The sequence below is a fragment of the Athene cunicularia genome, assembly GCF_003259725.1.
Source record: "Athene cunicularia isolate RWA chromosome 2 unlocalized genomic scaffold, athCun1 chr2_part2, whole genome shotgun sequence".
Classification (NCBI taxonomy): domain Eukaryota; kingdom Metazoa; phylum Chordata; class Aves; order Strigiformes; family Strigidae; genus Athene; species Athene cunicularia.
Window position 1 is genome coordinate 5,970,094 of NW_020799096.1, and position 26,378 is coordinate 5,996,471.

At 37.3% G+C, this 26,378-nt stretch overlaps 1 protein-coding gene across 4 annotated transcripts; it reads left to right on the forward strand.

Moving 5' to 3' along the window:
* The first annotated feature begins 222 nt into the window (after positions 1 to 222).
* Positions 223 to 20,752, forward strand: HERPUD2 (HERPUD family member 2). Of its 4 annotated transcripts, XM_026843856.1 has the most exons (8): positions 223 to 405; positions 6,035 to 6,112; positions 9,401 to 9,514; positions 11,605 to 11,762; positions 17,507 to 17,629; positions 17,960 to 18,283; positions 19,293 to 19,407; positions 19,731 to 20,752. In XM_026843856.1, exons 1-8 carry the CDS (start codon positions 232 to 234, stop codon positions 19,890 to 19,892), a joined length of 1,248 nt encoding a protein of 415 aa, XP_026699657.1. In that variant the 5' UTR covers positions 223 to 231; the 3' UTR covers positions 19,893 to 20,752. The 4 variants fall into 4 exon arrangements, with proteins under 4 accessions (XP_026699657.1, XP_026699659.1, XP_026699658.1 ...); XM_026843858.1 differs by lacking the exon at positions 9,401 to 9,514; XM_026843857.1 differs by lacking the exon at positions 6,035 to 6,112.
* Positions 20,753 to 26,378: the final 5,626 nt, after the last annotated feature.

A 26,378-nucleotide genomic window follows, 5' to 3' on the forward strand; every position in this document is an offset into this window, starting at 1 on the left:
TCCACACAGGTTGCTAGCTATCCAGAAATCTCAGACATGAGGCCAAATTCCTGGTTTTCTGTTTGAACAAAATTTAGGGGGTGAGGGCAAGAAAAGACACGCATGGAAAGAATTAAGATATGTAAGTCAATATCCAGCTTTTTATTACAGAAAGGATTGCTCTTCCACTAACCACTACAGTGCTGCTTGTCTCTGAGTGCCTCCCCAGCTCCCAGGATGCAGCATGAGGAAATGGCAAGGGCAGAGCCGGCGAGCAGCATGGACCAAAGCGTCGTGGATCACCCGGTGACCCTCATCATCAAGGCCCCCAACCAGAAATACACCGACCAGACCATTAAATGTTTTCTGGACTGGACTGTGGGCAAGCTAAAATCTCACCTCTCTAAAGTGTACCCCAGTAAGCCGGTGAGTTGGTGGCCAGCCCTTTTTCTTCACCTTGTCGGTAAGACTGGCATCGCGGTAACTTGTGGACAGTCGGTCAAGACTTTCCTTGGGTGCTCTGCAAAATAAACAGGAGTCCCACTGCTACCAGTGCACAGGCAATGGTTGGCTCTGCTTTCAGGGAAGTTAACGGTAGAAGTAGCTGCTCTTTTGTATGGTTGAAGGTCCCACTGTAGCATCCTGAAAGGTGGTATCACTGAAGACGCTCATCAGCGCTCCATTTAACTTTTTTTAGGAACTGGAATTTAAATACCTCTCAACTGAATTTAAGACTAATTTCTGTCAGTGTAAGAGTTCTGTCTAATTGCGATATAAGCGACATAGCTAAAGTTACCACGCTCCAGTGAATTTGCTGAAGTGTAGAGCAGATAGGTCTTTATTCATAATATTATTTGAAACATGCAATTGAACAACTTCCAGAATTATTTCTCTTTTTTTTTTTTTTCCCCCACTTTTGAAAAGCCATTTCTTGAGATTGTGCTGAAAACGCTGCTCTCGGATGTTCTACAAACTTGTATGACAATTGAAACTTTATTTTGAAACATAACTGTCTTAGTTCTCTGAGGAAAACATGGTTGATTTACAAATTCTTTTAGTTCTACATCTGGCAGTTAAAAAGAGGCTATGAAAAGCCATACAGACAATCATTGAAAGATAATGCTGTACCTGTTTAGAATGGCAGTCCTACAGAACAGGATGTCTGAAAACTTGTTCCAGAAAACTGTGTAAAGGCAGTGACTTTGCCTCCACACTGCAGCAGCATGTGGGGCCTAGACCTTGCTGTAAAAACATCAGACAAAGGTTGCATTTATATTGTAAATTATTAGTATTCACCTAGTTCAATAGAACAATTATTGGCATTGTTAATTTTTTTTGGCAGGGAGGAGGTAAAATAGTAGCTTTGTGTCTCAAAGGGGTTTCTACCTTTTGGAGAAAGAAGAAAAGCAGTCAGCAGTTAGGCTGTCACTGGTACATGGAGATCTCTTAAGCAGTATTTGAGAGTGTTTGGATTTAGTTACTGTTGCAAGTAACTGCTGAGAGAGCCTGTCTGCTGTGAAGGAAACAAATATACGACTTCAGCTATTGCTGCTTCTTCCTCCTCACTAGAATCTCGCCTGTGACGTATTTGTGTTTAAACACTAGTTTTCTGACTCATCCTGTGATCTTACTAAATTGGGCTTCTGTGGAGAATCCTTAATGAACAAGAGGTTTTTATGTTGCACTGTAGGTTTTAACCAGTAGTATAATATTAAATTTCGGTTTCCTGGAACATATTTCTTCTGTAGAAAATTGATTCCTCAACATGCCTATCATTATTGAATGACTAGTTCAGAATCCCCAAAACTGTTCTGGGCTAAAGAATGGGGAGTGTCTGTAGTGAAAATTATCTCAGTAATTCTAATCTAATTTGGATTTATTGTACTTGGAATTAAACTATTAATTGAACACAGTATTTTTATTTCATAGAACCTTTTGAATTGAGTAATAATGTGGGAGAGGAGAAGGGTGTTTAATAAGATACCTTCTATGTATAGTAAAGTTGAATAAGTGTATTTTTGGATTGATGTGCTTTTGATGTAGAGTGTTACTGCTTTTTTCAAATTTGTTTAAAACTTTGTGCTCTTAGGACCTTCCCCCCCCCCTTTTTTTTTTTTTTTTTCTTTTTAAACCAGATGTGTCAAAACCTTGTCGATCAGATTTCTACATTCTCTGAGTATGATAGGTCCTAGAAATAACTTTTACTACAATGCTATTTTAAGGAGAAGAGTGTATCAGAACACAGATGCACTATACAGGTATTGCAGTGTTCTTGAAATTAAAGGTGTAAAATAGAAATCAGTTGCTCTCACATAGTCTTTCAAGTTTTCAATTGACTTGTACTTCATTCTCCTGTATGCATCTGTAAATTAGTTGGTAAAATGATGGTAACTGTAAATATTGTCATTAAATTTACAGTTTATTAAGAGTATATATTTAGAAAATGAGGTGGTTAAAATAGACAAACAGTAAGTTAGGCCTTGAGGCAGTGTTGTTTGTGATTTTTGCAGTTTCATTTGGGTAAACAATTTAGCTAAATATATACTTAAGTATGGGCAGATTGAAATTGGTTTAGTTGTTACTGTAGTTCAGTATACCAACTTTAAGTCATTGATTAAGCTAAATGGGCTTAAAACAGTATTAACTTAGTTTGTGCATCTCTACTAAGGTTCACATTCGTCAGTATTTTCCCCTGACTGAACCAATTTTTCATCACTAGAGTACTGCAGCTATAGTGTCCCTAAATGAAATCTTTAGTTAAGAAAACATGTATGTCTCAATCTGGCAGATCTTGCATTCAGTGCATTAACCACTGCATCGATTACACCCATAACCATTAATTTAAAACTGTTTCTCATTTCCTGTAGTATCTGTCATCTAGTGTATACTTTGCTCATAGTTCTAACCAGATGTGGTTGGTTGGACTTCTTTTATTTCCTATGGAAGAATGGGAGAGAGGCTGAGTGACCAAAATAATGAATGTCTTCTAGACAAAACAGAGTAACTCAGAGGTTGTCTCTGTTTTTAAAGGAAGTTACTGCATGAGCTTAGGTTTGGTGGTTTTGGTAATGTGCTGGGCATAGCTAACTTGGACATTTGCAGGAGTCATGCCTGAAAAATGGAAGAAAAACAACCCACTAGCTGTTGAATTCATATTTTAAATATATAAATTTTGGATTATGATCTGAAAACTGTCTTCCATTTCACTCTAAACTTTAGTTTCTAGAATTGTTTTATCTGATGCTATGCATTTGGTTCTGAAAATGGGGCCACTCTAATTCCATATATATTCTAAGTGTTTTTCCATCACAGTTCAGTGTTTGAGCTAGCAGTGAGCATGCTGTTCCTCGAAGCAGGAGGTGTGGTAGTGAACCTCATCTGGCAGAGGATGAGCTGAATGCCTTTTCCATTTACTTTTGCACATATGTGAATTATTGTGCTTTCATGTTTATCCCCTCTTCTTCCATCTGCATTTTAAAAAACTCCCACGTTTCAGAATTCCAGGATGACTTTCACCCTGAGAATTGCAGGTGATAATCCTGTAGCACACAGTTAGGTATTTAAGTTACGTAGGGAGGGGTATGGGGTTTAAGGCTTCATCTTCCCTCATTAATGTGTTTGACTTACATTGAGTACTGTTAATCATATTATGTGTAACCTTTTGTTTTGTGGTTTTGTAGGGAGCTGGAATGTATTACTGAAGGCTATGTAGTAGTCAGCTTTAAGGGGTCATTTTAATTTAGAAGTTTCTTCTCTGTGATGTGTTCGTATTAAAAAAATTGTGCTAGTTGTATCGTGTTTGAGAAGGTACTTAATTAGATGGGGTTGAGGGGAGGTTTATGTATAGGTTACTGAAGAGAAGAATCTGAATTTGATGCGTAGAAAGCTGTATTATGAGCAGGAAAGGAAAAACAGCACTTCGTTGCCATGTTCGATGATACAAAGATTTGGGGTTTGGGGCTTTTCTTGTTTTGTGCGTTTTGTTTAACTACTTATCTGTTCTAATTAATCTTCAGATAATCTATCTCAGGACCCAGAAATTCTGAGACTTTTCTTCTGGCTCCACTGTCATTCCAAAGCAAGAGGTTCCTAATTTACAGGAAATCAAAATTTTCTGTAATCTTGATGCATGCTGTAGATTCTAGTTTTTCTAAGGCGGCCTTTCCCAAGTACAAAAAGCAAGTAAGCTTGTATTCTGCTAGCAGCCTGTTCCTGTTTGAAAGGAGCAACCAAAATGATATAGTTCAAAAGACCTTGGTGTGATATGGGAGTCACAGGCATTTTTTGTTGTTTTAAATGTAAATAGAAGTAGTACAGCACTGATGTTGAATTCATTGTAGTATTTTGTCCGTTGGAGCTGCAAATAACTAATTCTCTGTGTTGTGAGACTTACAAAAATAGTGTGTTATGTCACTAATTAAAAATACAACAGCAAAAGGAAGAACAATAGAGAAAATGATTCTTCAGTAGAAGTTCTGCACTATATGTGGCAGGTCATGTATGCACTCATTTTTTTTAAAGATGTATTTAAGTATGAGTGACTAGTATGAATTTGAGGAAAAAAGTTAAAGCAAAAGCTTCTCAGATTTAATGTGTACTTTTTATAATTATTTGGTTTAAGTATTTATAATTTTTTTTCTAGTGAAATGACCAGATTTTGTTTCAGGGGAAAGAAGTTCTACAACTCTTCTATGTTCTGCTAAGCTATTGGAAATATGTAAAAGGCTATTTCAAGAAAAAAAATCTCAGAACTTCTGTCAAAGGTTTTTCTAATCAGAGATCTGGATCTCAGTTATTTGTGTCTTAGTATTAGCATGAATAAGTGCAGAGTGGGCAATGGAAGGCTGGAAGAGAAAGAGGAGAGGTGTTAGAAGACTAGCTGTTTGCATGATGGGGAAATTCTTCAGATAGTTCACGCTGATAATGCATGTCTGTTCCACTGAGCTTAGGCTAGATTTCTTCATTTAGCATTTGCTTGTGCTAGTGCTCTCTTTCAAGTGATAAACACTGTTATATTAGTTTAGGATGCAAGCAGTAGTTAAACTGAACTGTCGTAACTGTTGGATTCTCTTTAAAAATTCTTTCAATGTGGGTGAATATTTAGGAGCTTTTTTTCAAAAACAAAAAAGGGAGCTGTTTATTCACGTAGTTACAGCATGTTGGTTACCCACTAGTACTAGGACTATTTAAATCTCATTCCAACAGCATAAACTGAATTGAGTGGGGTTGGGGTTTTGTTTGCTTCTTTTGTTTAACCAAGTAAACTGCCTACTGCTGGAGTGTACTGGGCATCTTACTGTAGATAGGTACCCCAGATAGTTTCCTTTTTGAAAGAATTTTGTTGCCATCTTTTCCCTGTAGAATAGTTAAAAGTTATTACCTTATGCATAGCATATAATTTATTTAAAAATAATCAAAACTTTGTTTGCATTACTAAATTTAAACTCTGGAAGTGCAAGAACAGGCAAGAACAAGCAGAAAAGCTACCTTGAAGAAGCAGCAATAGGATTTTTCTTTTATGTGCTTTAATGCTTCCCTCCTTGTTTCCTTTGTGATTTTTATTTTTTTTTAGAGGTATGATGGGGTGTGGGCATTGGTACAGGGACTAATAATAAAAACATTTTTATTAAAATAGGTTGAAATTTGGGCCCTTTGCATATTTTAATTAGCATTCCATCATTCTACTAACTTTTTTTTTTTTTCCCCAGCCACTTTTCCATCTACTTTTTCAGCAAGTGTCTGGGAATGGGAGCAGGGTAAAGAGCAAATCTTCTTTAAAAGAAAGGAGTTTTTGAATATACCTGATAGTTTTCTTGAGTAGTATTTGCCAGTTAGGTGTTGTTAATTGTTACGGCACTCTTGCTGAGTGTCTAATAACAGAATTCTTTTTTGGAATTAATTTGTGAGTTGGACTTTTGAAGTCTCTGGTATGTTTTTAAGGCTGTCTGTTGATGGTTGGAATTAAAAGGGATTTTCTGATCTGCAAATGTTATCTCCAGCTGTATATCTGTACAGCGGGAAAAAGCTAAATTCCTTTCTTTGTCCCATCTCCTAGTCTACAAAGGATCAGAGACTGGTGTATTCTGGCAGACTGCTTCCTGATCACCTGCAGCTGAAAGATGTTCTCAGAAAAGTAAGCTTTATATCAACACCATGTGATATTTAATCAAAACCCCCTTTTGGGAATAGGAATTTAGATTTGTGATGTTTAGCTTCAAATTTTCATTGTTGTATTGAGAGATGTAACCATATAATGTCAATATGTTCTGGAAAATGTATTTTCATGTATCCTTTGTATGTAGGATTGTGATACTTGTGGATTGAGACATGTTTCCAACCAGTGTGGGACTTCCATAGCCTACTTGCTTTCCAACAAGTGATACATAGTGTGGAGTCACTTGTTTGGATGGTTCCTGCTATGACATAAATGGAATCATTTAACAGACTTGGGTTGGTTTGGGACATCATTTCATTTCTTGTACATACTTAAACCCAAGAATTTACATTAAAAATGGCACTTGTGTAAGGAAATTAAGGGTAATATATGCAAAACCAGAATTCTAAATTCTTGAGTGGCTTTGCTGGGAAAGCTACTTGTTGTCCTGGTTTTATTTGTCAGCTATTAACCTTTCCTGATGATGGTTAAAAGTTTGTTGGTTCTTGCGGGTTTTATTTCTTATTCTGCTGGTTCATCTTGCAAAAAATAATTTTACTAATCTAACTTTGGATCCTTCAGCCAACATTTAAATCAAATACAAATCCTGACTACACATGATATCTCATGTAGAAAATCTTGAAATACATGCATTTTGTTCTCAAACTGGTTCAAGTAGTTAGGATTGATGCTACCGAGTAACAGGAACTTCAGTAAGTTAGTAGCAGTTGTAGAAATGTGTAGAGTAAGATGATCTTTAGGGCAGATTACCAAGAACTTTGTTAATTTTTGATGGTAACAGAAAACATAATGCATTATGTTGAGTAGTCTTTAAACTTGTAAACAGATCAGGATGCATCAATAGCTATATTTGGAAAATACTTTAGGTCTTTAAACAATTATACAGTTTTTAATCCTGTGAAATAGGTAAACTCTAATATGTGGGTGGTGCTACTTTTTTGTAACATAAGGTTTTTGTAACATTGTTTTTGTAACATTGAGGTAAAAATCAATGTACAGACTGCAAGAGTGGGTAGATTGCACTTTAATGTTGGGTATGGAGTATGAAGGAAAGTCTCTAGAGGAGAATAGAGTGAAAGTGACAACTGAACTTTAGTATTAGGTGTTGAGAAAGCAATGTACAGGAACCTTGAGTATTGCTTGAACAGACTAATACTTCTGTTACTTTATAATCTTCATTCTGAATAGATTTTATTAAATTGGATTTAACTGCTTACCAAAAAATGATTGAAATCTACGATGTCTAGGTTTAGGAGAAAATTGGAGCTGGACTGTTGCCAACCAATATATGTCTTATGTCCTGTATCACTTAAAAGTTCATGAAAATTCTTATATAACTTACCTCCAAAGCTTAGTTTTGCTTGCTAAGGACAAAATGAAGTCTGAATCCCTTAAATTTACTTGGTCTGTGTACAGCAGACTAGTTCTAGGAAACACAATTTCAAACCTTGCTTATGTGCTAGAGGAAAAGTTTTGCCTGACTAATGTCTTCCTTCACTATAGAGAGGCTATATTTGACTTAAAAGGCATTTTAGTAGCTATAAGCCTTGCGTTTAGTTAAGAGATTTAATGACTTGAAACATACGCATAGTCTTAAGCACAAAGTTTAAAATTTTATTCAGAGCAGAGTAGTTTTTTGTTCTCAAGCTTTTAAGAGCTTTTGGAAAAAAAGGTACAATTACTCTTAAATTCAGTCTTGTTCTCTGCCATGTTATTCCTTCTTGAGTAGCTATAAATTCCTAACATTATCTGAGGGTTTACTAAATCTCTCAATTTAGCTTTGTGATACTGAGCAGTGTCATTTCACTGATATAAGCCACCTTGAGGCTGGAAGTTGTGGCACTCTTCAAGCACAGTGATGTCCAACATGTTACATATAAATAGAAATATATTACAATAAACTGTCACGTTGAATACAGCTGTACACTGTAAACTTACAAGTAATATGACTACCTTCATTTGCCTGAGTGGCATAAGTTCTTATCTAGAAAGAAGGTAACTAGCTAGGTTAAAGGCTTTTGACATGGTCAGAATGCTGATCACCTACCTGCCTTCAGTGCTCTCTCATCATTGCTGAGTATCACTGCCTGGTAAGAAATTACACTTAATGTGATAGTGAGGCTGTGCTTGGGCATGGAAACTGATAACGTGTGGAGGAGTTTAGATAAATATGGATATGGATTGACAGTGATAGCAGTAATGCACAATGGCATATAAAAGCAGCTATCCATTTTTTTTCCCTAAAGATTAAAAATGAGTAAATGTGGTTGAGTGCTTTTTTTAATAGTTTAAAAAAACCTCCAAACCCAGTATTTCTAAATGTCATCTCATTAAAAACTGCAGCTTGACTGCACTGTGCTGATTTCAGAAGAGGACTGAGGGTATTTTTGTTGCTTTTCTTGTTTAAAATTTGGTTACCGAGGAAGCTGTAGTGTACAATTTAAATACACAGTCATAGCTGTTCTTGTTGCTATGGCCATAAAATCTTCAGACATGCTGATATAGTGGGGTGTTTTCATTTGGTACAGTGAAATAGCTTCAGATTGAAGTTATGTCATCCATGTTGGAGGGAGAGCGTAATCATGAAGGCTGATTATTTGCATGCTGACATGGCTTCAGGTGGTGCCACTCATTCCCTTCCTCACTTGCAGATATTTAGGAATACTCAAGTCCCATCTAGTGCTTCAAATAGCATTCTCTTAGTGTGGAATATCTGCAGGGGCTTGTCAATTTGGTCGTCTGCAGGTTAGGCTTGAGCCAATTTTAGACTGCAGTGAGGTGGAACAGTGGCTGGTACATTTTTTCTTATCTTGGTCTGCTTGTGGATTTCCAGATCCTGTATTTTTCACTTATCCTGATGTCTTTATTGAATAACACTCTTTATTACATCTTGACGCAAATATAAGGGTTTGAAATTTTTCCAAAAATAAAAGTTAAAGTTTGTGATATACTTCATGTTTCTTTGTGTGGGTCTTGCATTGGTTCTGCTATACTGCAGTTCTAGGGAAAACTGTGGGTAAGTGCGTGTTCAATATGTTACTGTGGACAGCTGCTAAGAAGATATGGTTAGGAAACAGTAGGCTTCTCTTGTGCTAGGCTCAAGTTTTGCTTTATGGTCTCTCCATTTTGTATAATGTTTCTTTTCTGATTGCAAATGCAGCCTTGAAAGTGGATTTTTAAAGACAGTTTTTGCTTGTAAATTTCTCAAATATTGTTGCTTTAGCTCTCAATTTCTTTAATTTTTAGCAAGATGAATATCATATGGTTCATCTGGTATGTACTTCCCGGACACCCCCAAGCTCTCCAAAACCCAGCACCAGTAGAGAAGGTCACGGAACTTCAACCTCCAGCAGTAGCTCAGTGAGTTGTTTTTCATACACAGGACATGAATTACTTCTACACTGATGAAGTTTTTCAGGAATTTCTTTTAATTTTAAAAATTTGACTGTAAAACAGTGTGGTCACAGTAGAGCATGCATTATGAATTTGTTCAGTTGGACTTGATTGTTTAAGGGTGTCACTTTTTATTTAAACAAAGATGACAGTTTTTCAACAGTTATGTTTATTAGATGATAAAGCACTACTTTTTCTAAGCTATTTTGCCTTTATCATTTTTTCCTTATTTGAAAAGTACATTTTCCTTTCTCCCTGTATTCCTGTATCTTTGGCAGAAATTGAGCAATCTGTTTAGATTCTTTTATATAAAACTAAGTTCTGATTGATTTTGAAAATTTGTACTGCTGGAGAGAGACCAGTCAAATTAGTGCCCTTGTGCAGTAGACAGATCTTGGTCAGTGTTCATTCTGCCTGACAGGATTTGGCCAGTATTTAATGTAGTAGCTTCAAGGTAGTTGTAGTGTCTGTAAGACAGTGGGAAGTAGAACGTGTTCTTAACATTTTATTAGTTAAACTGTTCACAGAACACTTTTGTTTAGGGTGTTTTGAGCCTTTCCCTCTTCACACCCTCCAACAGTGAGGGTGTTCTTGGTTGTACTCTCTTTTAACAGAAGTGCAGTCAGTGTTTCTGTTGATGACTTGGTGGTTGTTACTGTAATTGTCTTGTTTTTTTCCAGAGTTGGCAGTATCACTAAGTGACCCTTGAAGGTTAGTCAGAAAGGAATGTATACAATACCATTGTAGGTACTTATCTGTGGTGTGTTTTTTATCAGCATATGGGCAATACCCTTCCAGTAATAAGCTGTCTGTCTTCAGTTTTCTGTTGATAGAGTACTGTTTCGGACTACTGTGTGACAGGCAGAAACATGAGCAGTTTAAGCAATGGGAGAGAGCAAACAGTGGTTACATTGTCATTTCAAATGCTATATTTATATCTGTTTGCAAGCAGGACATGGGGAGCCTCCTTCGTGACTGTTTTATTGCTACGTAGATCAGTTGTAAATGTTGTATTTAAGTGACTGTATCAATGACTGCTTAAAGCAGTCAGTATGTACAGTGTTAAGTTCCTGATACTTTGAAGGAAACAGCCTAAACCAAAAACTTGAATGGCTTTTGCTCTTCCATTTGCTTTTTATTTTTATTCTCCCCCCACTGTCTAGTGGTAAATTTTTCTTGTTTTCCTTTGTAGGGCAAATGTGATATGGATGTCTTAAGTAATTGCACCTCCTCACTTCCTGAGTTGTCAAAGTTGAAGAGGATTTTCTACTGAATAAACATAACAGTAATGCTTAGCAACAGGATCTGGGGATTTATTACAACTACATTAATAGATCTTAATGGCCAAATTGCAGCCTTGTTATGGTGACAAATCTAGGAGAGCCAGCTGTTGTCCTACATCCAGGGTTAAGTATTGATCTTGGAAAGCATTGAAGGTCTGACACACTAGTTTTAGGTGTGTTTCTGGGAGCCTAAGTAGTTCTTAGGTTCTTCCCTATTCCCGCCCCCTGCCCCCTCCCAGTAGTGAGCACAGCAATTTGGATTGGCAGCTGGTAAAGAGGATGATGAGTAGAAGGGGAAGCTGAGACAAGCATAGAGCAATGGTATTTAAACTGCTGCAGGCACTGTTGTCTCTGAATATAATGTTGTGTCCTGAGGTTGTAGTTACTTCTGTTAATGATAGCCACTAGAGTTTTTGTTGCTGTTAAATATTCTTTTGATTAAGCTTTAGTGTGGTTCAGGTCTTTAAATCTTTTGATTCCCAGAGATTTGTGGCTTTCTCCGGGACCTATCAAGTGATGAGTCTTTCTGAAAACTTGACTCTTTCTCTTTTTTTTTTTTTTTTTAATATGTGCATCTGAGGGCCGTTTCAGATTTCTGTTTTTACCAAAGGCTTGCCAGAACCAATAAAATCCAGAAGACATGACTGGTGCTTATATTCTTAATAAAACTTGTGACGAAATATTAAAATAAATAGCTGGGTTTTTTAAGACACAGTAGTAAATCTTGTAACTGTGGCAAAAAGATCCCCAACCTCAATTTCATTTATTTTTAAGAATTTAGACCATTCTGGATCAACTGCTGCCTCACCCACAAACCAAGAAGCTTCATCTACATCTTTGAACCCTAGTGCAGATGGAGTGAGGCATCGTAATCTTCCACAAGCACAAAGCAATCCCATACCAAGCCACCAGTTCCCTTATGTAATGCAAGGGTAAGTGAGATTGAAGTAATTCTCAGATTTTTGATGCTCTTTAAAGTACTTTAACTGTTCAGTTACAATTATGCTTCTTTCACAGTCCGCAAAATGATTTGGCTAGTTCACCTTGAAGCATAAGTCACATTACAAACATCTTTCATATGAACATTAATGTTTTTAGGCGGGAGTCAAGCAAAGAGTAAGTGTTCTTGGTGCTCCCCTTCAGGCTGTATTTTATTTTTTTTTTTATGCTTTCTGCCTTCAACTTTCTGTTAAGTGCAGCTGTAATGTGCATCTGGTGGATGTGGTTAGTAATGTAACTGATTAAATTATTGCTTTGGTTGCTTTTTCTAGTCCATTATTGTAATCATCAACACTAAATTCTTAGCAGAATATGATGGTTCTTAGTTTTTGACATAAAAAAGGTGTAACTCTTACCCATATTGGATTCAACTGTAGAAATATGTGGGCATTTTGAGTACATGTAAGTGTGTATCTACAAAAGAATTTTAAAGTATTTTCAAACATACTAATGAAATGCGACCAGTGTACATTTCTAGATCAGACCTGTTGTTATGTAACTTTGACAATTCTGTCCTTTTATTGCACTTAAAAAGCAGCTTTAGGATTTTTTTTAACCAATGTGACCTTTGCAGCTTCTTAAACTCTCTTTTAAAATTTTCTTTCAAGGGGAAAATGGAGGGAGGATAGGGCATTCTGAGATGATAGCTGTCATTTCCTCAGGGAACACTGTGAAGATTTCTTTCTGACAAGGCATTTTCCCAGTACTGTATAGATTCTAGAGATTTTTTTTTTTTAGAGAATGTTGAAACAAAAACCCATACGAACCTGCTAACAGTAACAGTTGTTTCTGTCACTGGAAAGAACAGATGTCAAGAATTGTTGAAAATTTATTTAGTTTCAGTTCAATTTACATGTCCTTAGAGTTAACCTAGACTTTACTAGTCTTACTAGTTTTCATCCTGAATTCCTTCAAGTTCGTTTTATTTTTTTTGTCTGAAATTTACTGTCTGCTGGGAAGAAATTGCCTATGCAATAAGTGGAGCACTTAATTTATTCTGACCACATGCACCTTTGTAGAAGTGGTTCTAGTTGCCTTCATGACAAAGCTAGGTGACACTAGGTGTCAAAACTGTTTGGTGTAGTGTAAATTAATTCTGGAAGGAATTTATTGTGTGTTGTGTAAATTACTAAACTGTAAGAAGTTTTAATGTGTTTCTAATGGGCTTTTCACATAAACATACTCTGAGCTTTTTGTCAGTATGCCTGGTGAACTGAATAGGTAGCAGACTTCAAAAGGCAACAGAACCATTGTTCAGTCTTGTAGCTGAAGTAATTCAATTAAAATACAATGGGAACCATCAGTTTGGAAGACATTACTGTGTTTGAAAGAGTAAATTAAAAATAAGTAAAAATACTAAGTCTGTGTCTGTATTGACAAGTTATGTGGATTGAGGGAAGTGGATCTGTGACTGAAGGAGGTACTGAGAACCTGAAATCAACACTGCATATATTTCAGGGTTTTCTGTCTAACTTGAACTGTCTCTGGTTTGGTCACCTGGAATAGGTGCCTGTTTGTGGCTGAAGTCCATTAGCAGTGGATCTAAATCACATCTTTCAATTTAGTGTAATCCAAAAGGAATCCGGATGGTGATCCAAGAGCATTCTGTGGTGCAAACAAAACTAGTAAGAGGAAGTGACTGGAGATGTGCTTCAGAAGTGCATTCCTGATCTAAACAGAAATACCAGAATAAATGAACCCTAAATCTTAGGCCTTTTTCGTAAAAGTAATTTAATGAAACACTTAAGGTAGATATTTGTGGACTTCTGGGCACTGGCTCTGCTCAACTCCAAATAGACTGTGCCAGTGTCTGCTGTAGTCTGCTGTGTTCTTGAAAAACCCTTTTTAATGCTTTCAGTAATCTCAGATGCATCTGGTTTTGCTTCAGGGCACTGTTACTTGTATTCCAGCAATAAGAAATGTCCTTTGCTTTTTAGGTGCTCTCTTAAATGTTATTTAGGGCAATGAAATGTAGCTTTAATGTAATTTATACATAGACTGAGCCTTTTTAGGAACAATAAAGATTCGTACCTGAAATTTGCATTGCCTTGTGGACTTTTCTCACTGTTTCGTGACCAAACGCATTTGTTTTAGTTGTGTGATGAACTGTAGGCTCTACTGGTGGGGAAGGGTCTCCAAATGTTGGAAAATTTATGTGAGGGTCAGTTTTCTTGAGCATTTTGCAACATTCTACTAATGAAAGTAATTTGTATAAATAAGTAATGTGAATGTTAGGTGATTAAATGATGGGTTTCATGGTTTTCAGTTCCTGGCACAAAGATTCAGCGTGTGAGTTGAATACCCTTTGGAAAAACAGCTAGTTCTGATTTGTTAAAATATTACACAGAAGGCAATTTAAAACTTCTATGCTGCTTTTGAGTTTTATAAATGGTGTTCTCTAAAAATCTGGAGTTGAGGTGGGACTGGGCAAGTAGTTTATGTAGCTTATATGTCTACCAAGTTAGTCTTTTGCTGTGGAGAGCAAGCACAGCGTTGTCTGCTCCTGTGGACTTACTCATGGATCTAGGCCCTGCTGTGCTATGCAGGTACAAACAGAACAGATGGGCTCAGTCCTAAAATGGCTTGTGTTTCAGATTGGAGAGTACTTGGAAGCAGTGAACAGACAAGAAACATCAAGGCTGTGAGATTATTTGTCAAGTGTGGGCAGCCCATCTAGTGATATGTTTTCGTATTGTGTACATAGTAATGCTTGAAAGCGAACAACAAAATGACAGACTGACAGTGCGCAGTATGTTCTACCACAAATACCTTGCTTCATCAGTAGCCTCTGCTCACTGATTTTTATTTTTTTTTTAAGTAGCAAATAACGTAGTGGAGGATATTGAAATATCACTTGAAAGTTAATATCCCCAGGCTTATGTGAGATGAACACAGAATGATATGTCTTTGTGGATCAAAGTCATTAAACAAATGCAGTTATTGTTAGTCATGCAGATGACGGGAGCTTGAGCTTTTAAGTGTGAATAAAACGTCATTATTTTTTCACTAGTAATGAGCAGTACCTTCATGATGACAGTAGTGAACTAGTCTGACCTTACCCTCAAATTGAATCCTGGTTAGTTCATTTTTGGTGGCTTCCATAGACCAAAAGAAGGAATTCTGAACTTTCTAGCTATTTAAGGAGTACCATGCCTCTTTCATTTGAGAATATTCTGAAGCTACCTCTACCATTTGAACTTTAAAAGCTTTTTTCTGGCTTACCTGTTTGACTGTCTGCTCTGCTTTTATCTCCATTCTTGGAATGCCTGTGCCGATCCAATTTGCTTCTCTGCTATTGTGCTGTTGCTGCCACTCTTTTGAAAGACTCTGCTTCCTGCCTCTTTCTCCTCCTTTTGCAAAAAAGTTGAGGAAGCATATGATACTTTACTTTTTCTTCTAGCAGCAAGCCAGCTTGCTTTGCTGAGAAGATCCTCTTCCTCTGGAGAGGTTCTTTTTCTTGAAATGCATTGCACTGTGTTTAGAGTTGTTCCTGAGTTTCATAAGCTAACTTAATACCCTGGCAGCTGTAATAGCTGTATAATTGACAACATCTGCCTCATTCTGGTTTTTGATGAGCAAACAAAATACTGCTGTGTTAGTTGGCATTCTAAGCCAGAAGCTGGTTCTTTAATGTTGATGTCTACTTCTTATTAATGGAGTCAGATCTTGACAACTTAAGTTTTGCTTCTCGAAAGGTCATGTCCTAGAAAAGCCATTTGGAAAAAAGGGGAAAAAAAAACCCAAAACCAAACCAAAATATTTGAATGGGAAAGGAAAGAACGTAATTGAAATTTTTTTGTGGTTTATCTTATTTAATAATCTTAATAATCTACTATTAATCTTTAAGACATCAAGAAAGCAAATTTTGAAAGATTTTGGAAGAAAGTAGATGCTTAAATCCTGTAATATTTCTAAAAGACATATCTGTGAGGGAGAGCCATCAGCCTAAGGCCTCTCAGCTTTTGTTGAGCTCAACCTAGCAATGTTAAAGAAGAAGCACCCTAAAATTTGTAACTGAAATTAAGATTGGTGAATTCCTTCAGGATTCACTCAAGCAATTTGGGTAGCACTGCTTATTGGTGACTGAGTTGGAGAAATAGGTGTGGTTGAACAGTGAGTGGTCCTGCCTGTTTGCATCCCCATGTGATAGTCTGCCTGCTTGAAATTGAGATGTTGCTTAGTGATTTGTCACAATGTAGTACTTTTATGTCACCCATATAGAATAATTGAATCATCTTTACATTTTGAGGGTCAGATGTTTTATGAGAGTCAGTGTTTTATGAGTTTTGGAGGATCTTACTTCTCAGTGTCTGCCAGTTCAGAGGACAGAAAAACACATTCTTAAAGCTTGTAGCCATGAACGTAAAAGCATGATTGATGTTTTCCAGTAGCAGTTTGACAGCTTTGCTGTTCCAACATGTTAATTGTGCATAAATAAGTAGCATCAGCAGGGCTGCCTGTTCACCCTTGCAATTTTCAAAATAAACCTAGAGTATTGCCTATGATTTTCTCAGTTTGTATGTGGTATCAAGAAAGTAGCTTTTGCTTTCTTCTTTTGTTTTCTTTCCCCAAACGGTTGTCCAAACAGGTTATGACTAAATACAAATGTAATAAACAGTTTTAGCAGAGGTCATGGAATTGCATGGCAGACTCTTGTCCAGAATTACAGTGAGTGGCTTATTCATGTATAACATGGAAAAAAAATTTTAATGTCTTCCTCCCATCTTCCTTTCTGGGCATGTCTTGTATATCTGAATGCCTGGTAGACTAATGAAATCTCTTGGTGATATCTTTGCAGGGAGTGCCTTACTTAGGGAACAGGTGTAGTCTGCAGTACAATTACAGCAGTCTCAGCTTTTGCTACCTACAGTCTGAATAAACTTTTCTTCATGCTTTATACTCTCATGCTGTCCAGAAAGATGTCCTGGTTTACTACAGTTCACTGCATCAAAATCTTTGGGGAAAGAGTTGGAAATCTTGCCAAAACATGCTATATGCTCTAGGAGGTAAGAGAGGCTAAGAAGTTTAAAAGCAGACAAAACCAAACCTAAAAATCGTGTTTAGGAGCTTTATAATATCTCTTGCATGTGAACTGTAGTTAAAAGCCCGTAGGAAGGAGAATCACTTATGCTCAAAATATTGAGGGGGGGGAAAATAAATAATTTACATTGTTCTTAGTTGCAATCTTCAGAAGCTGTATCTGAAAGATTAGTTTGTCTTTGACCATGTTTGTTTCTTCATGTCTTTGATCACAGTGGTATTTCAGGTATTGCTTCTAAAAGAGAAGATATTAAATTATCCCTTTACAGCTCCTGCAGCACCTTTAAGGGTGGCCTCTGAACTTACAGGAATTATATGGAAGAATTTCTGCAGTTACACACAATTTTGAAAAATTTTCAACATGGTTTTGTCTCAAGAGATGCAGCTAAGGACAGACTTCAGAGTACAAAACTAAATCCTCTTTCTATAGAAATAACTTTACCTATTAGTTTATTGTAAAAAAAATACAATGCTTTTCTGAAATGTGTTGGATGATCTCACTACATGTTTCAGTGTTATTTCAGGGCATTATTGTAGAGGGACAAATGATAGGAAAAAATGTTACTTTGTTTTAATTAGTGCACTTTATAAATGTGGCAATTTAGAACTGAATATTTTTCTTTAAATCCTTTTCTAGCACTATAGGCAACCAATTTCCAGGTCAAGGTGTTCCTGCTGGATTTTCTGTGTATCCTGCATTCAGTCCCTTACAGATGATCTGGTGGCAACAAATGTATGCACGTCAGTACTACATGCAATAGTAAGTCTGAATTATCTTAGGTAATACTGAGTTGCACTAATGAAAGGAGGGTTTTAAAAATTCAGATATTGCTTGCAGGATCAAAATGTCTGTGTTTATTTTGGCTGTGCTGTTTACACTAAGTTTTGTCTGGCAAATTATAAAATCCAGGTTTGGATTGGAATTAAATTAATGTATTAATAAGTAAAGATTGAAGGGAAAATGCAGGGGGTTTTGACATGTATTACATCTGAAACTTTGTTTTTATTAGTGTAGATAAGAATACAGGAATAGGCTTAAAAACTTTGGTGCGTGTTTTTTGACAGACCATTTTTACATTTAAATTTTTAGCCAAGCTGCTGTTTCAGCCCAGGTGACTTCCAGCACTGAGCCAGTGACATCTGCAGTTTCCCAGGCTGTAAATTCAGAACATGCTCCTGCAAATGAGCCCGCAGCAGTGCCAAATGTAGCTGTCCAGGAGAACAGGCCTGTAAACCCAAATGTTCAGATGAATGCCCAGGGTGGCCCAGTAGTGAATGAGGAGGACTTCAACCGGGACTGGCTGGACTGGATGTACACATTCTCTAGAGCAGCAATTCTTCTGAGCATTGTATACTTCTATTCTTCCTTCAGTCGATTTGTCATGGTAATGGGAGCCATGCTGCTGGTTTATTTGTGAGTACAACAGTTGAGTACAGCTGCAGATCTGATATGTGGAGTATGGTGCTAGTGTAGAATCCATTTAAACTGAAAAATTACCCAAATGTAGAAGTTTAGACACTGCTCATTTATGGGGGAGGGGGGGGCGCATGCATGTTTAAAGGAAAAAAAAAAGGCAGGTAGAGAAGCTGGTATGAAAAATAATTATCAAAACATTTTTACAGTAAGTTGGATACCACTTACCTGAAACACAGTGCTCTTAAATGTTGTTGATATTAACAGATTAGTATTGTCAAAATGTATAATTTTGGGATGGAAATTTAGAAAGTGGGAGTGAGGGGAGGGAAGTTCAAATAGGTCAGGAGTATACTTGCATACGCTTAACACGCTGCTTGGATACAAAAGGAAGATTGCAGAGCTAGGCTCGTTTATATTTCAAAAATAACATGCATTTGTGCAGTAAACTCTCTTAGGCAGAGTTAAGGTAGTCCTGCTGTAACGGTGGGTACTAGATCTGGTAGAATTGCAGGGACTTAAGAATTGTTTAATAATGCATCATGAACACCTAAGTGCATGCTTTGTTTTATTAAGAAATATCAGTACTGTTGCTATCACTTCCCTTTATATATGAAAATACCTTAGTGATGTAAATAGAAGTGGAAAAACAGCAGTAATGATTGATATTTTGGACTGATATAATTCATTGACAGTTTTCTTACATTGTGGTCTCAGTCCTCACAAGGACTGCTGTTTCTCATGCTGATATGATCGTTGGAATCAGAATATAGACCTTAAAAACATAGGAAAGGCTCATTTATTTTACAGTGGTAATGTGGTTCAAGCCTTAGCTGAAGCTAAATTCCTTTTTCCACGGAAAATTTGATCTAGAAGTAAGACTTTCAAAAAAATACATGTAGTTTCATTCATTTGAAATTACTTCAAGAATTTACTGCGATAGTTAGCTGTAGCAGAAAAACCTTCTTGTTTTCTGAGAGGTTTTCAACTGTCCCATTTTCTTATATAGGCACCAAGCTGGATGGTTCCCCTTTAGGCAAGAGGGAGGCCAACAACAGGCAGCCAATAATGTGGAAGTGAACCGTGATGGGCAACATGTAAATAATCCTGATCTTGAAGAGATGGTAAGAACAGACATGTCTTTTGAGACCCCTGTGTGTTATATTGTAAACTATGCTGTAATGCCTCGACAGAAAGTCAGTTTTCATGAAATGTAGTCACTTTAACCAGAAAGCTTTCAGCATTGTCCTCAGTGCTTAAATTCTGTATTCTTCCAGTCTGGCAATTACTGATTGTCTCTACTTCAATGACAGAATTTTGTCATGCTAGTTATTCTTCAGGAGGTTGTTGTGAGAGAAGTTGCGTAACGTAGGAAGATACTGCTGGTTACCTTACCTTGGAGCTCTGAAAGGAGGCAGATGAATTGCTTCAATTTCTGTTTTTAAAGGAACGACTTATGGATGATGGGATTGATGAAGACAGTGGAGAAGATGCAGCTGAAGATGCCAATACAGAGCAGCAGCCTGGATTCATGGCTTCTGCTTGGTCATTTATCACAACTTTCTTCACATCACTCATCCCTGAAGGGCCTCCACAGGTTGGCAATTAAAATGGAACAGGAACTGTGTCAGCCTCAGTAGCCATATGTAGAAGTGGAACAGATTCTAGAGTGTTTTAAATACAGTGCAATTTCTGAAAATTTATAACGGTATCTTTTTGACCATGGTGTACAAAACTGTGTATTTTTTTTTCTTTTGGCTTTCTCATGCATTGAGTATTTTAAGCACAAGTGGACTACTAAATGCTTTCTTTAAGATTCTTCTTTTTCTGAAGAATAAAATGTAAAGATATTGGTCTTCCATGTTTTATTTTAATTTCAAATGTGTATTATACTGAGGCAAAAAGCTTGTACTTAATCTGCACCATTACCTCTTTAAAGAGCTGTTAAAAATATGAATGTTGACAGACCTCTCCAAATGCTGTCTATTCATCTGAATAACTTTAATGTATCTTTTGTTAGTTTTATGCAGGTTATGAATTATCACTTGGGATTTGGAGTTTATATAATTCCTGAACGAATGCTGTAAACACAAGGGTTACTTGTTAATGGCATATTGTCTTCATGCCACTAAATACTAAGCCTTTTTTCATACATTTAGAAAGCTAAAAGCTTTTTCTTGAGGCTTTACTGAAGGTCATGAAAGTTGGAGATGTTTGACAGCTCTTCAAAGACAATTGACAGTGATGGGATAAACTTTAAATGTTTGATACATACAGTACTTTTTAAGAAAAAATATAGCTGTACTGGGGAAAATCATGTACATTAGGTTTTTTAATAAAAACTGTTATGGTAACTCTTTTGGATGTTTATATGCATATTTGAATGCAAACAACTAAATAGTGCATCATTACGGTTGAGGATATGATTGATTTGAGAGTGGAATAAAGTTATCATGGTGGCATTACCGATATCGACTAAAGTGGTGTGTTTGTAGCAGTGCATACACATTCACAGCTATGATCCCAACAGTGGGATATCTGTATTCTCAAACTTAATTAACCTAATTAAAACTGAGAAGAGGAAAATTGTACATGAGATAATAGCACGGTGCTACTGTCAGGTTTTCGGTTGCTTTCTTTAGATTTTAATCTTAGCCAATAAGTTACATTTGGTTTTGTTCCTAATTCTGAAGTTATCTGATATCTAACTTAAAAATGGCTGCAAAGATTCTGTTATACTACAATCAACAGAAAGCCTATCCTACCTCCTCGTTTTCATGTACAGGGCAAAGCTTTTAAATAGGTCTGAACAAGTGAGAAATAGGGCTTTGGTTTTACTTGCTCATGTCAAACTGCTCAAGCTATACAGTGGTTTTACAACACATTTTCTTTGGGTTTATACTCTGAAGCGTGTAAAGATTTCTAGGCCTTATTGAAAGTTGACTCTCAGTTGGAAAAAATAAATTTGAACAATGATTTTAATTTAAAAAGCTTAAATAGAATCTTTTTTGAATTACAAATAGTTCTTATTGACATCTGTGAGAAGAGGAGAAATATAAATGTCTTACAAGCATCAATTATTTGCTGTATAGGCAGCAATGATGAATAAATCATGTTTAATTACGAGGTTTTACTCCTGTGTTACTGTGGATATCTGCTCTCAATTTAGGTTCTTTACTGCATAACCGTAAAATGCATAGACATTGTCCAAGAAGTTTTACCCTTTTAATTTGGTGGATGGATCTAATTTGACTCATATTTAAGAACTATTACAAAAACTTAACATTTTTGTAAGAACAACAGAGTGGTGGTAGTCCTGGATGTCATAAGATTTATTTCTGGAATGCACTGAAGAGGTTTCAACTACTTGACCTGTGTGTTCTCCCTCCCAATCTTCCCAAAACTATACTTTTCTTTTTGTCCTGGGGTTAGTGTATCTGTAACCTGTGCAACTAAAACCTTCTGGTAATCCAGGTACTAACAGCTGTTAGTTGCTTATTGCTGTTGTTGTCGTTGTTTAGGCTTCTGTTTGTTTTCCATGCTATATAGGAAGCAATTGGTGGTAGCTCTCAGCTGTTAGCAGACTAGATTAAGAAAGTTGCTCTTACACTGTTAGCCATGATTGGGTAAAAAGCATAGAATTGTAATGGCTTGTTCCTATTCAGACAAGAAGAAATTTGTTTATAGGATACACAAGGTTGAAATAATGAAATAGGAGATCCTGGCAGTTGGCTAGATGTTGAGGGGTATGTTCTGAGGGTTCTAACCAGATCATAGAGCTGGAGCAATGAGTCAGAGGCCAGACTTCCACAAGAACGTTTTAGGGTCATTGAACCTCCCAGATTTCAGAGCTGTGCCAAGATCCAAGAAAGAAAAGCAAAGAGATGGTTACTGGGGAAAAAGAAATAAGAATGAGATACGAAGCATTACCAAAAAGTAGTGAAAGAGTTGGAGGCAGAGCAAAGCCAGTGGAAGGAACAAGTATAGGAGAAGGTGTGATCATGAATAAATATGAAGCAAGCATTAAAGAACAGATTGAGGAAGGAGAGGTGCTTTTTTTTTTTTTTTTTTCAGGAAAGGAAGGAGCTTGATGAAAATTAGTTAGATCAGGTCTTTGTTTTCTGGGTTTGAGCAATTTGGGCATAGAAGTGAACAGCATGAAATATGTAACAGGTGATGGAAGAGAAATGAAAATCCTAGGGAAAGAGTTGATTTTTCTTAGCCTTGTTGTAGGAACTGTTCTACTTTATAGCACAACAATGCTTTTATAGCATAAAGCAAAACACAGTTACATAGCACATGGCTGTAAGCAAAGCAAGATGCTGAAATGTAGCAAATCTGTAACATGAGATGGGACAGGAGTGGACTAGGTGATCTTCAAGGTCTTTTCCAACCTAGATGATTCTGTGAAAAGGCATGGGGACTAATTGCCCTAGTATTAATAGTTCTGTAACATACCTGTGCATCACACAACTTTGAATACAGGAAGTGATTGAAATTCATTCTTTACCTTATAGGAAGACATGAAATGACAGACACCCTACATTTAGAAGAAGTTCGTGTATCTAATAGCAGGTCTATGCCAGCACATGCAGCAGCTTCACAGTATGTTAAGGCAGAGGCAGTCACACCAGAAACAGACACAAGACTGAAGCATGTTCAGCCATACTTGCTGTGAAGAGACAGATGTTATCAGCAGTGCTGATGAAGCAGGTGTATGAAAAGAGCAACACTTCTTTGCTCTTTTGCATGATTTCTCAATATTGCGGTTACTCGGAAAAAGACTTTGCAACTGATATATATCTATGCATGCATCTGCATTGACTCCTTGACCACCATTACCTTGTGTTTAGCAATGCCACTGTTGGTTTAACAAACAAGTGTAACATGAACTCAAACTGGAGAGTTCCTGAGTTCAAAGTCATGGTCAGAGGGATCCTTTTTCTCCTGTTGACTTGTGAGCTTGCAAGCTCTTCCTTGTGCTGATGTTTAGTTTGGAGATCTTGGCAGGTAGCATTGGTTTTCCAGTTGCTCCCCGTTGCCCTTAAATTTAGGTAACTTGTAGAGAAATTATCACATGGTACTTCAGGAAAAGGTTGCTTCTGTATCAGACTTATTCCTCTGCCTTGTTACGATTGCCGCAGCAGAAGGAAAAAGATTGTGTGTGAGGTTTCTAGTAGTAACAGGTGATGCAAAATCACCTTATTCCGTCATACGGTGTGACTAACTGTATTTCTGTTGCTTATTTCCTGTACAACCTAAACTTTTTCTAGCGTGAGTGTTTTTTAGCAGCCTTTGCTATGGCAAGGAAGCAGTTCAGAATTTACAGCAGCACAGTGATTGTGAACTCTGACCTGTTTTTTCTAGATAGGTGTGGGTGGGTAATCAGAGATACTGCTGTGGCCTAGCTGGGTGCACCCTTGTGAATTAGGTTGTGGCCAGAATTTACTGTGGAATAAGCTGGCTGACAAACCATCCAGGGTGATAACTGCATTACTTGTGCTGGGGAAGCTTTGGTGCCACCAATGTTCAAGTTAACCGTATTAATGCCAGCATGGTTTCATATGGGTGATGTACTCCGCCTTCAGATCACTGTGTGAGTATAGCTAGAGTGATGCAAACTGGGAATTAGTTACTTTATCACTCACAGCCCTTGTCTGCTGTTCATCTGAGTAACAAGACAGTACACGGCAATAAATGTTTCATCATGATTCCCACCCCCAAAAAAAGGGGGATTCAGCCATTCTGTGTGGCAGTGGCTCTGCAGGAGTGCTAGGTCTCGAGTGTCTGTTAGGCTGCTGTCATGTTGGGAGGCACATTCTTGCTCTCAGCTGGATTTATTCACTTACAGCTGTCTAGGCAAGCTCTTGCTTTTGAAAGAAACTGTGGTGACCACTGTGAATGCTTAGCAGTTTCGACTTACAATCTACCCAGTAGCACTGGTTGGAGAGGAGGGGAAGCTCATATACTGGGCCTGAAAGAACTATCTATGAAAAGGCTGGGCTTGGCCAACGTGTTTCTTTCTCTTAGAATTTATGGAGGCAAGCACAGTGTTCAGTGGAAGAAGGCCCAAGCTGCATGAACAGAGTTTCCTCTTCTTTACCAAGGCATTAATTTGTGCTTGTTTTAGAGTTTTATGTGTTGTTTAAGCTATACAATAAATAATTGTTTTTCCCCTTAATGATTATCAGCAATACTGATGTGACTTCAGTGCTCAAATTGTTGTCAGGGCCTGGGATGGTGAAGCTGAAGATGTGTGGTTATTCTGTTGATCTCTTTGTTTAAACTTTCATTTAATTCAATGAAATTCACAGCATTCAGTGCTTTGTGGGCCTTACCACACCATAGCTGTTATGTTGCCACTTCTGTAATAAAACTGGTCCTGAGATTTTTGAAGGCTGTGGGAGGAGCAGAAAGGAAAGAAGGATTACGTTTCTAAAATTTCATTCAGACTTCTCGTGAAACACTAGGTGATGGTAACTGGTTTTCCTCATCCTCACATAGTTTTAGCTGTCCTAGGAATAAACTACAAAAATACTGGTCATTTTTGGGGTAGGGAGCTTATACCAGGGCAGCTGCAACTGCAGTTTAAATCTCAAGAGTGGTGGGTGGTGTGTGTGTGTGTGTGTGTGTAGAAGTAGGACAGAATTTCTGACCTTTTTTTTTTTTTCCCCAGCTTTGCAGAAGGAGAATCTAGACATGAGGAGTTTATGGGATGGAAGTAAATGGAATTGTGGGTCTGTTAATTTTTAAACTCTGGGGGGTTTTTTGTTTTTGTTTTTTGTGTGTGTGTGTGTGCATGTTTTCTTTACCTCTTTAGAAAGACTGTGCAGACCTTAACTGCTGGTTGGAATGGTGTTGAAGTTAGCATGGTTGGGTGGCTTTCTTCAAGTGTTTTGGTTGTGACCTGGTCCAAGGTTGAACTGTAGTAATGAAATAACCGCGGCGACGTGAAGATACACTGCTGTAAAAATACAGGAGCAGCTCCTCGCGCCATGAGCGCTTGGTGCTCTGACCCGTTAACCGGAGCCCGTTAGAGCCACGAGTAACAGAGAAAATAGGAAAAGACGTCACTTGTGACGGGATAAATCGGGAGGAGCCATACACACACCCACACACACCCTCCCCTCCGCCTCGGGGCCGTGCCGCCTATCTTAAGACGATGTTGGTGTCAAAGACTCTGTCTCATGAGGCCATGACTATTGTTCCAAAGTCCCATTCAGGAACTAGGAATGCACATTTTTAAGGCATTAAACTGGTCTGGACAGCATCTTGGGTTTGAATTTCAAGGGAAACAAATATGGGTAAAACACAGGCAGAACTCTGAAACTGCTGACCCTCTTCTTCATCTGGCGTATGTGCATCATAAGAAGCCTGTTAATAAGCTGAGTGGATTTGGGCCTGCCTTCACTGTACAAATAACTGCCCCAAGGTCATCTGAGCTATTACAGATGTGCATAATTTTACACGTATACGAAATACATAATATTGTATATCCTTCAGTTTCTCTCTACCTTGGATTATTTGTATATCTAGAGTGAGTCTTTTTTCTGACCTCTTACAGGTGACTGTAAGCACTCAGGAGACTTCTGATGGGAAATAGATCCCATTTTCCACTATTCTTCTCCATACTTCATTCTCCTTTTTGTGATGGCAATTTAAGGACCTTCCATATATAAAAAGTGAGGTATATTTTATGGTAATAACTCTACAGTTAAAGTTTTCTGGTTCTGGCATTGCTTTGTTTCTGAGAGACTGGTGTGGCATGAAGATGGTGAAAAATGGATGTCGAAGGTCAGGGAATATGTTGTAAGGATAAACTGTTGGGAAGTCCTCTTCCTCTTTGCTGTGTGTTTGTAAACATTTTGAGATGTCTGATATCTGTTAAAGAAGTGGGTAGAATTTTAGTATTTATTGCAAGGAAATAATATCAGATTTTTTTATCAACTAAGTTGAAGAACTTATGCAAGGAACTGTAGGTTTTTTATATAATAGGGTGTTTGTTTTTTTTTTCCAAATAAGAAATATCTATCTTTCATGTCCATTCCACTGTACATAGCCAGGGTGACTTCTCTTGGCTAGTGCAGTACTTCAT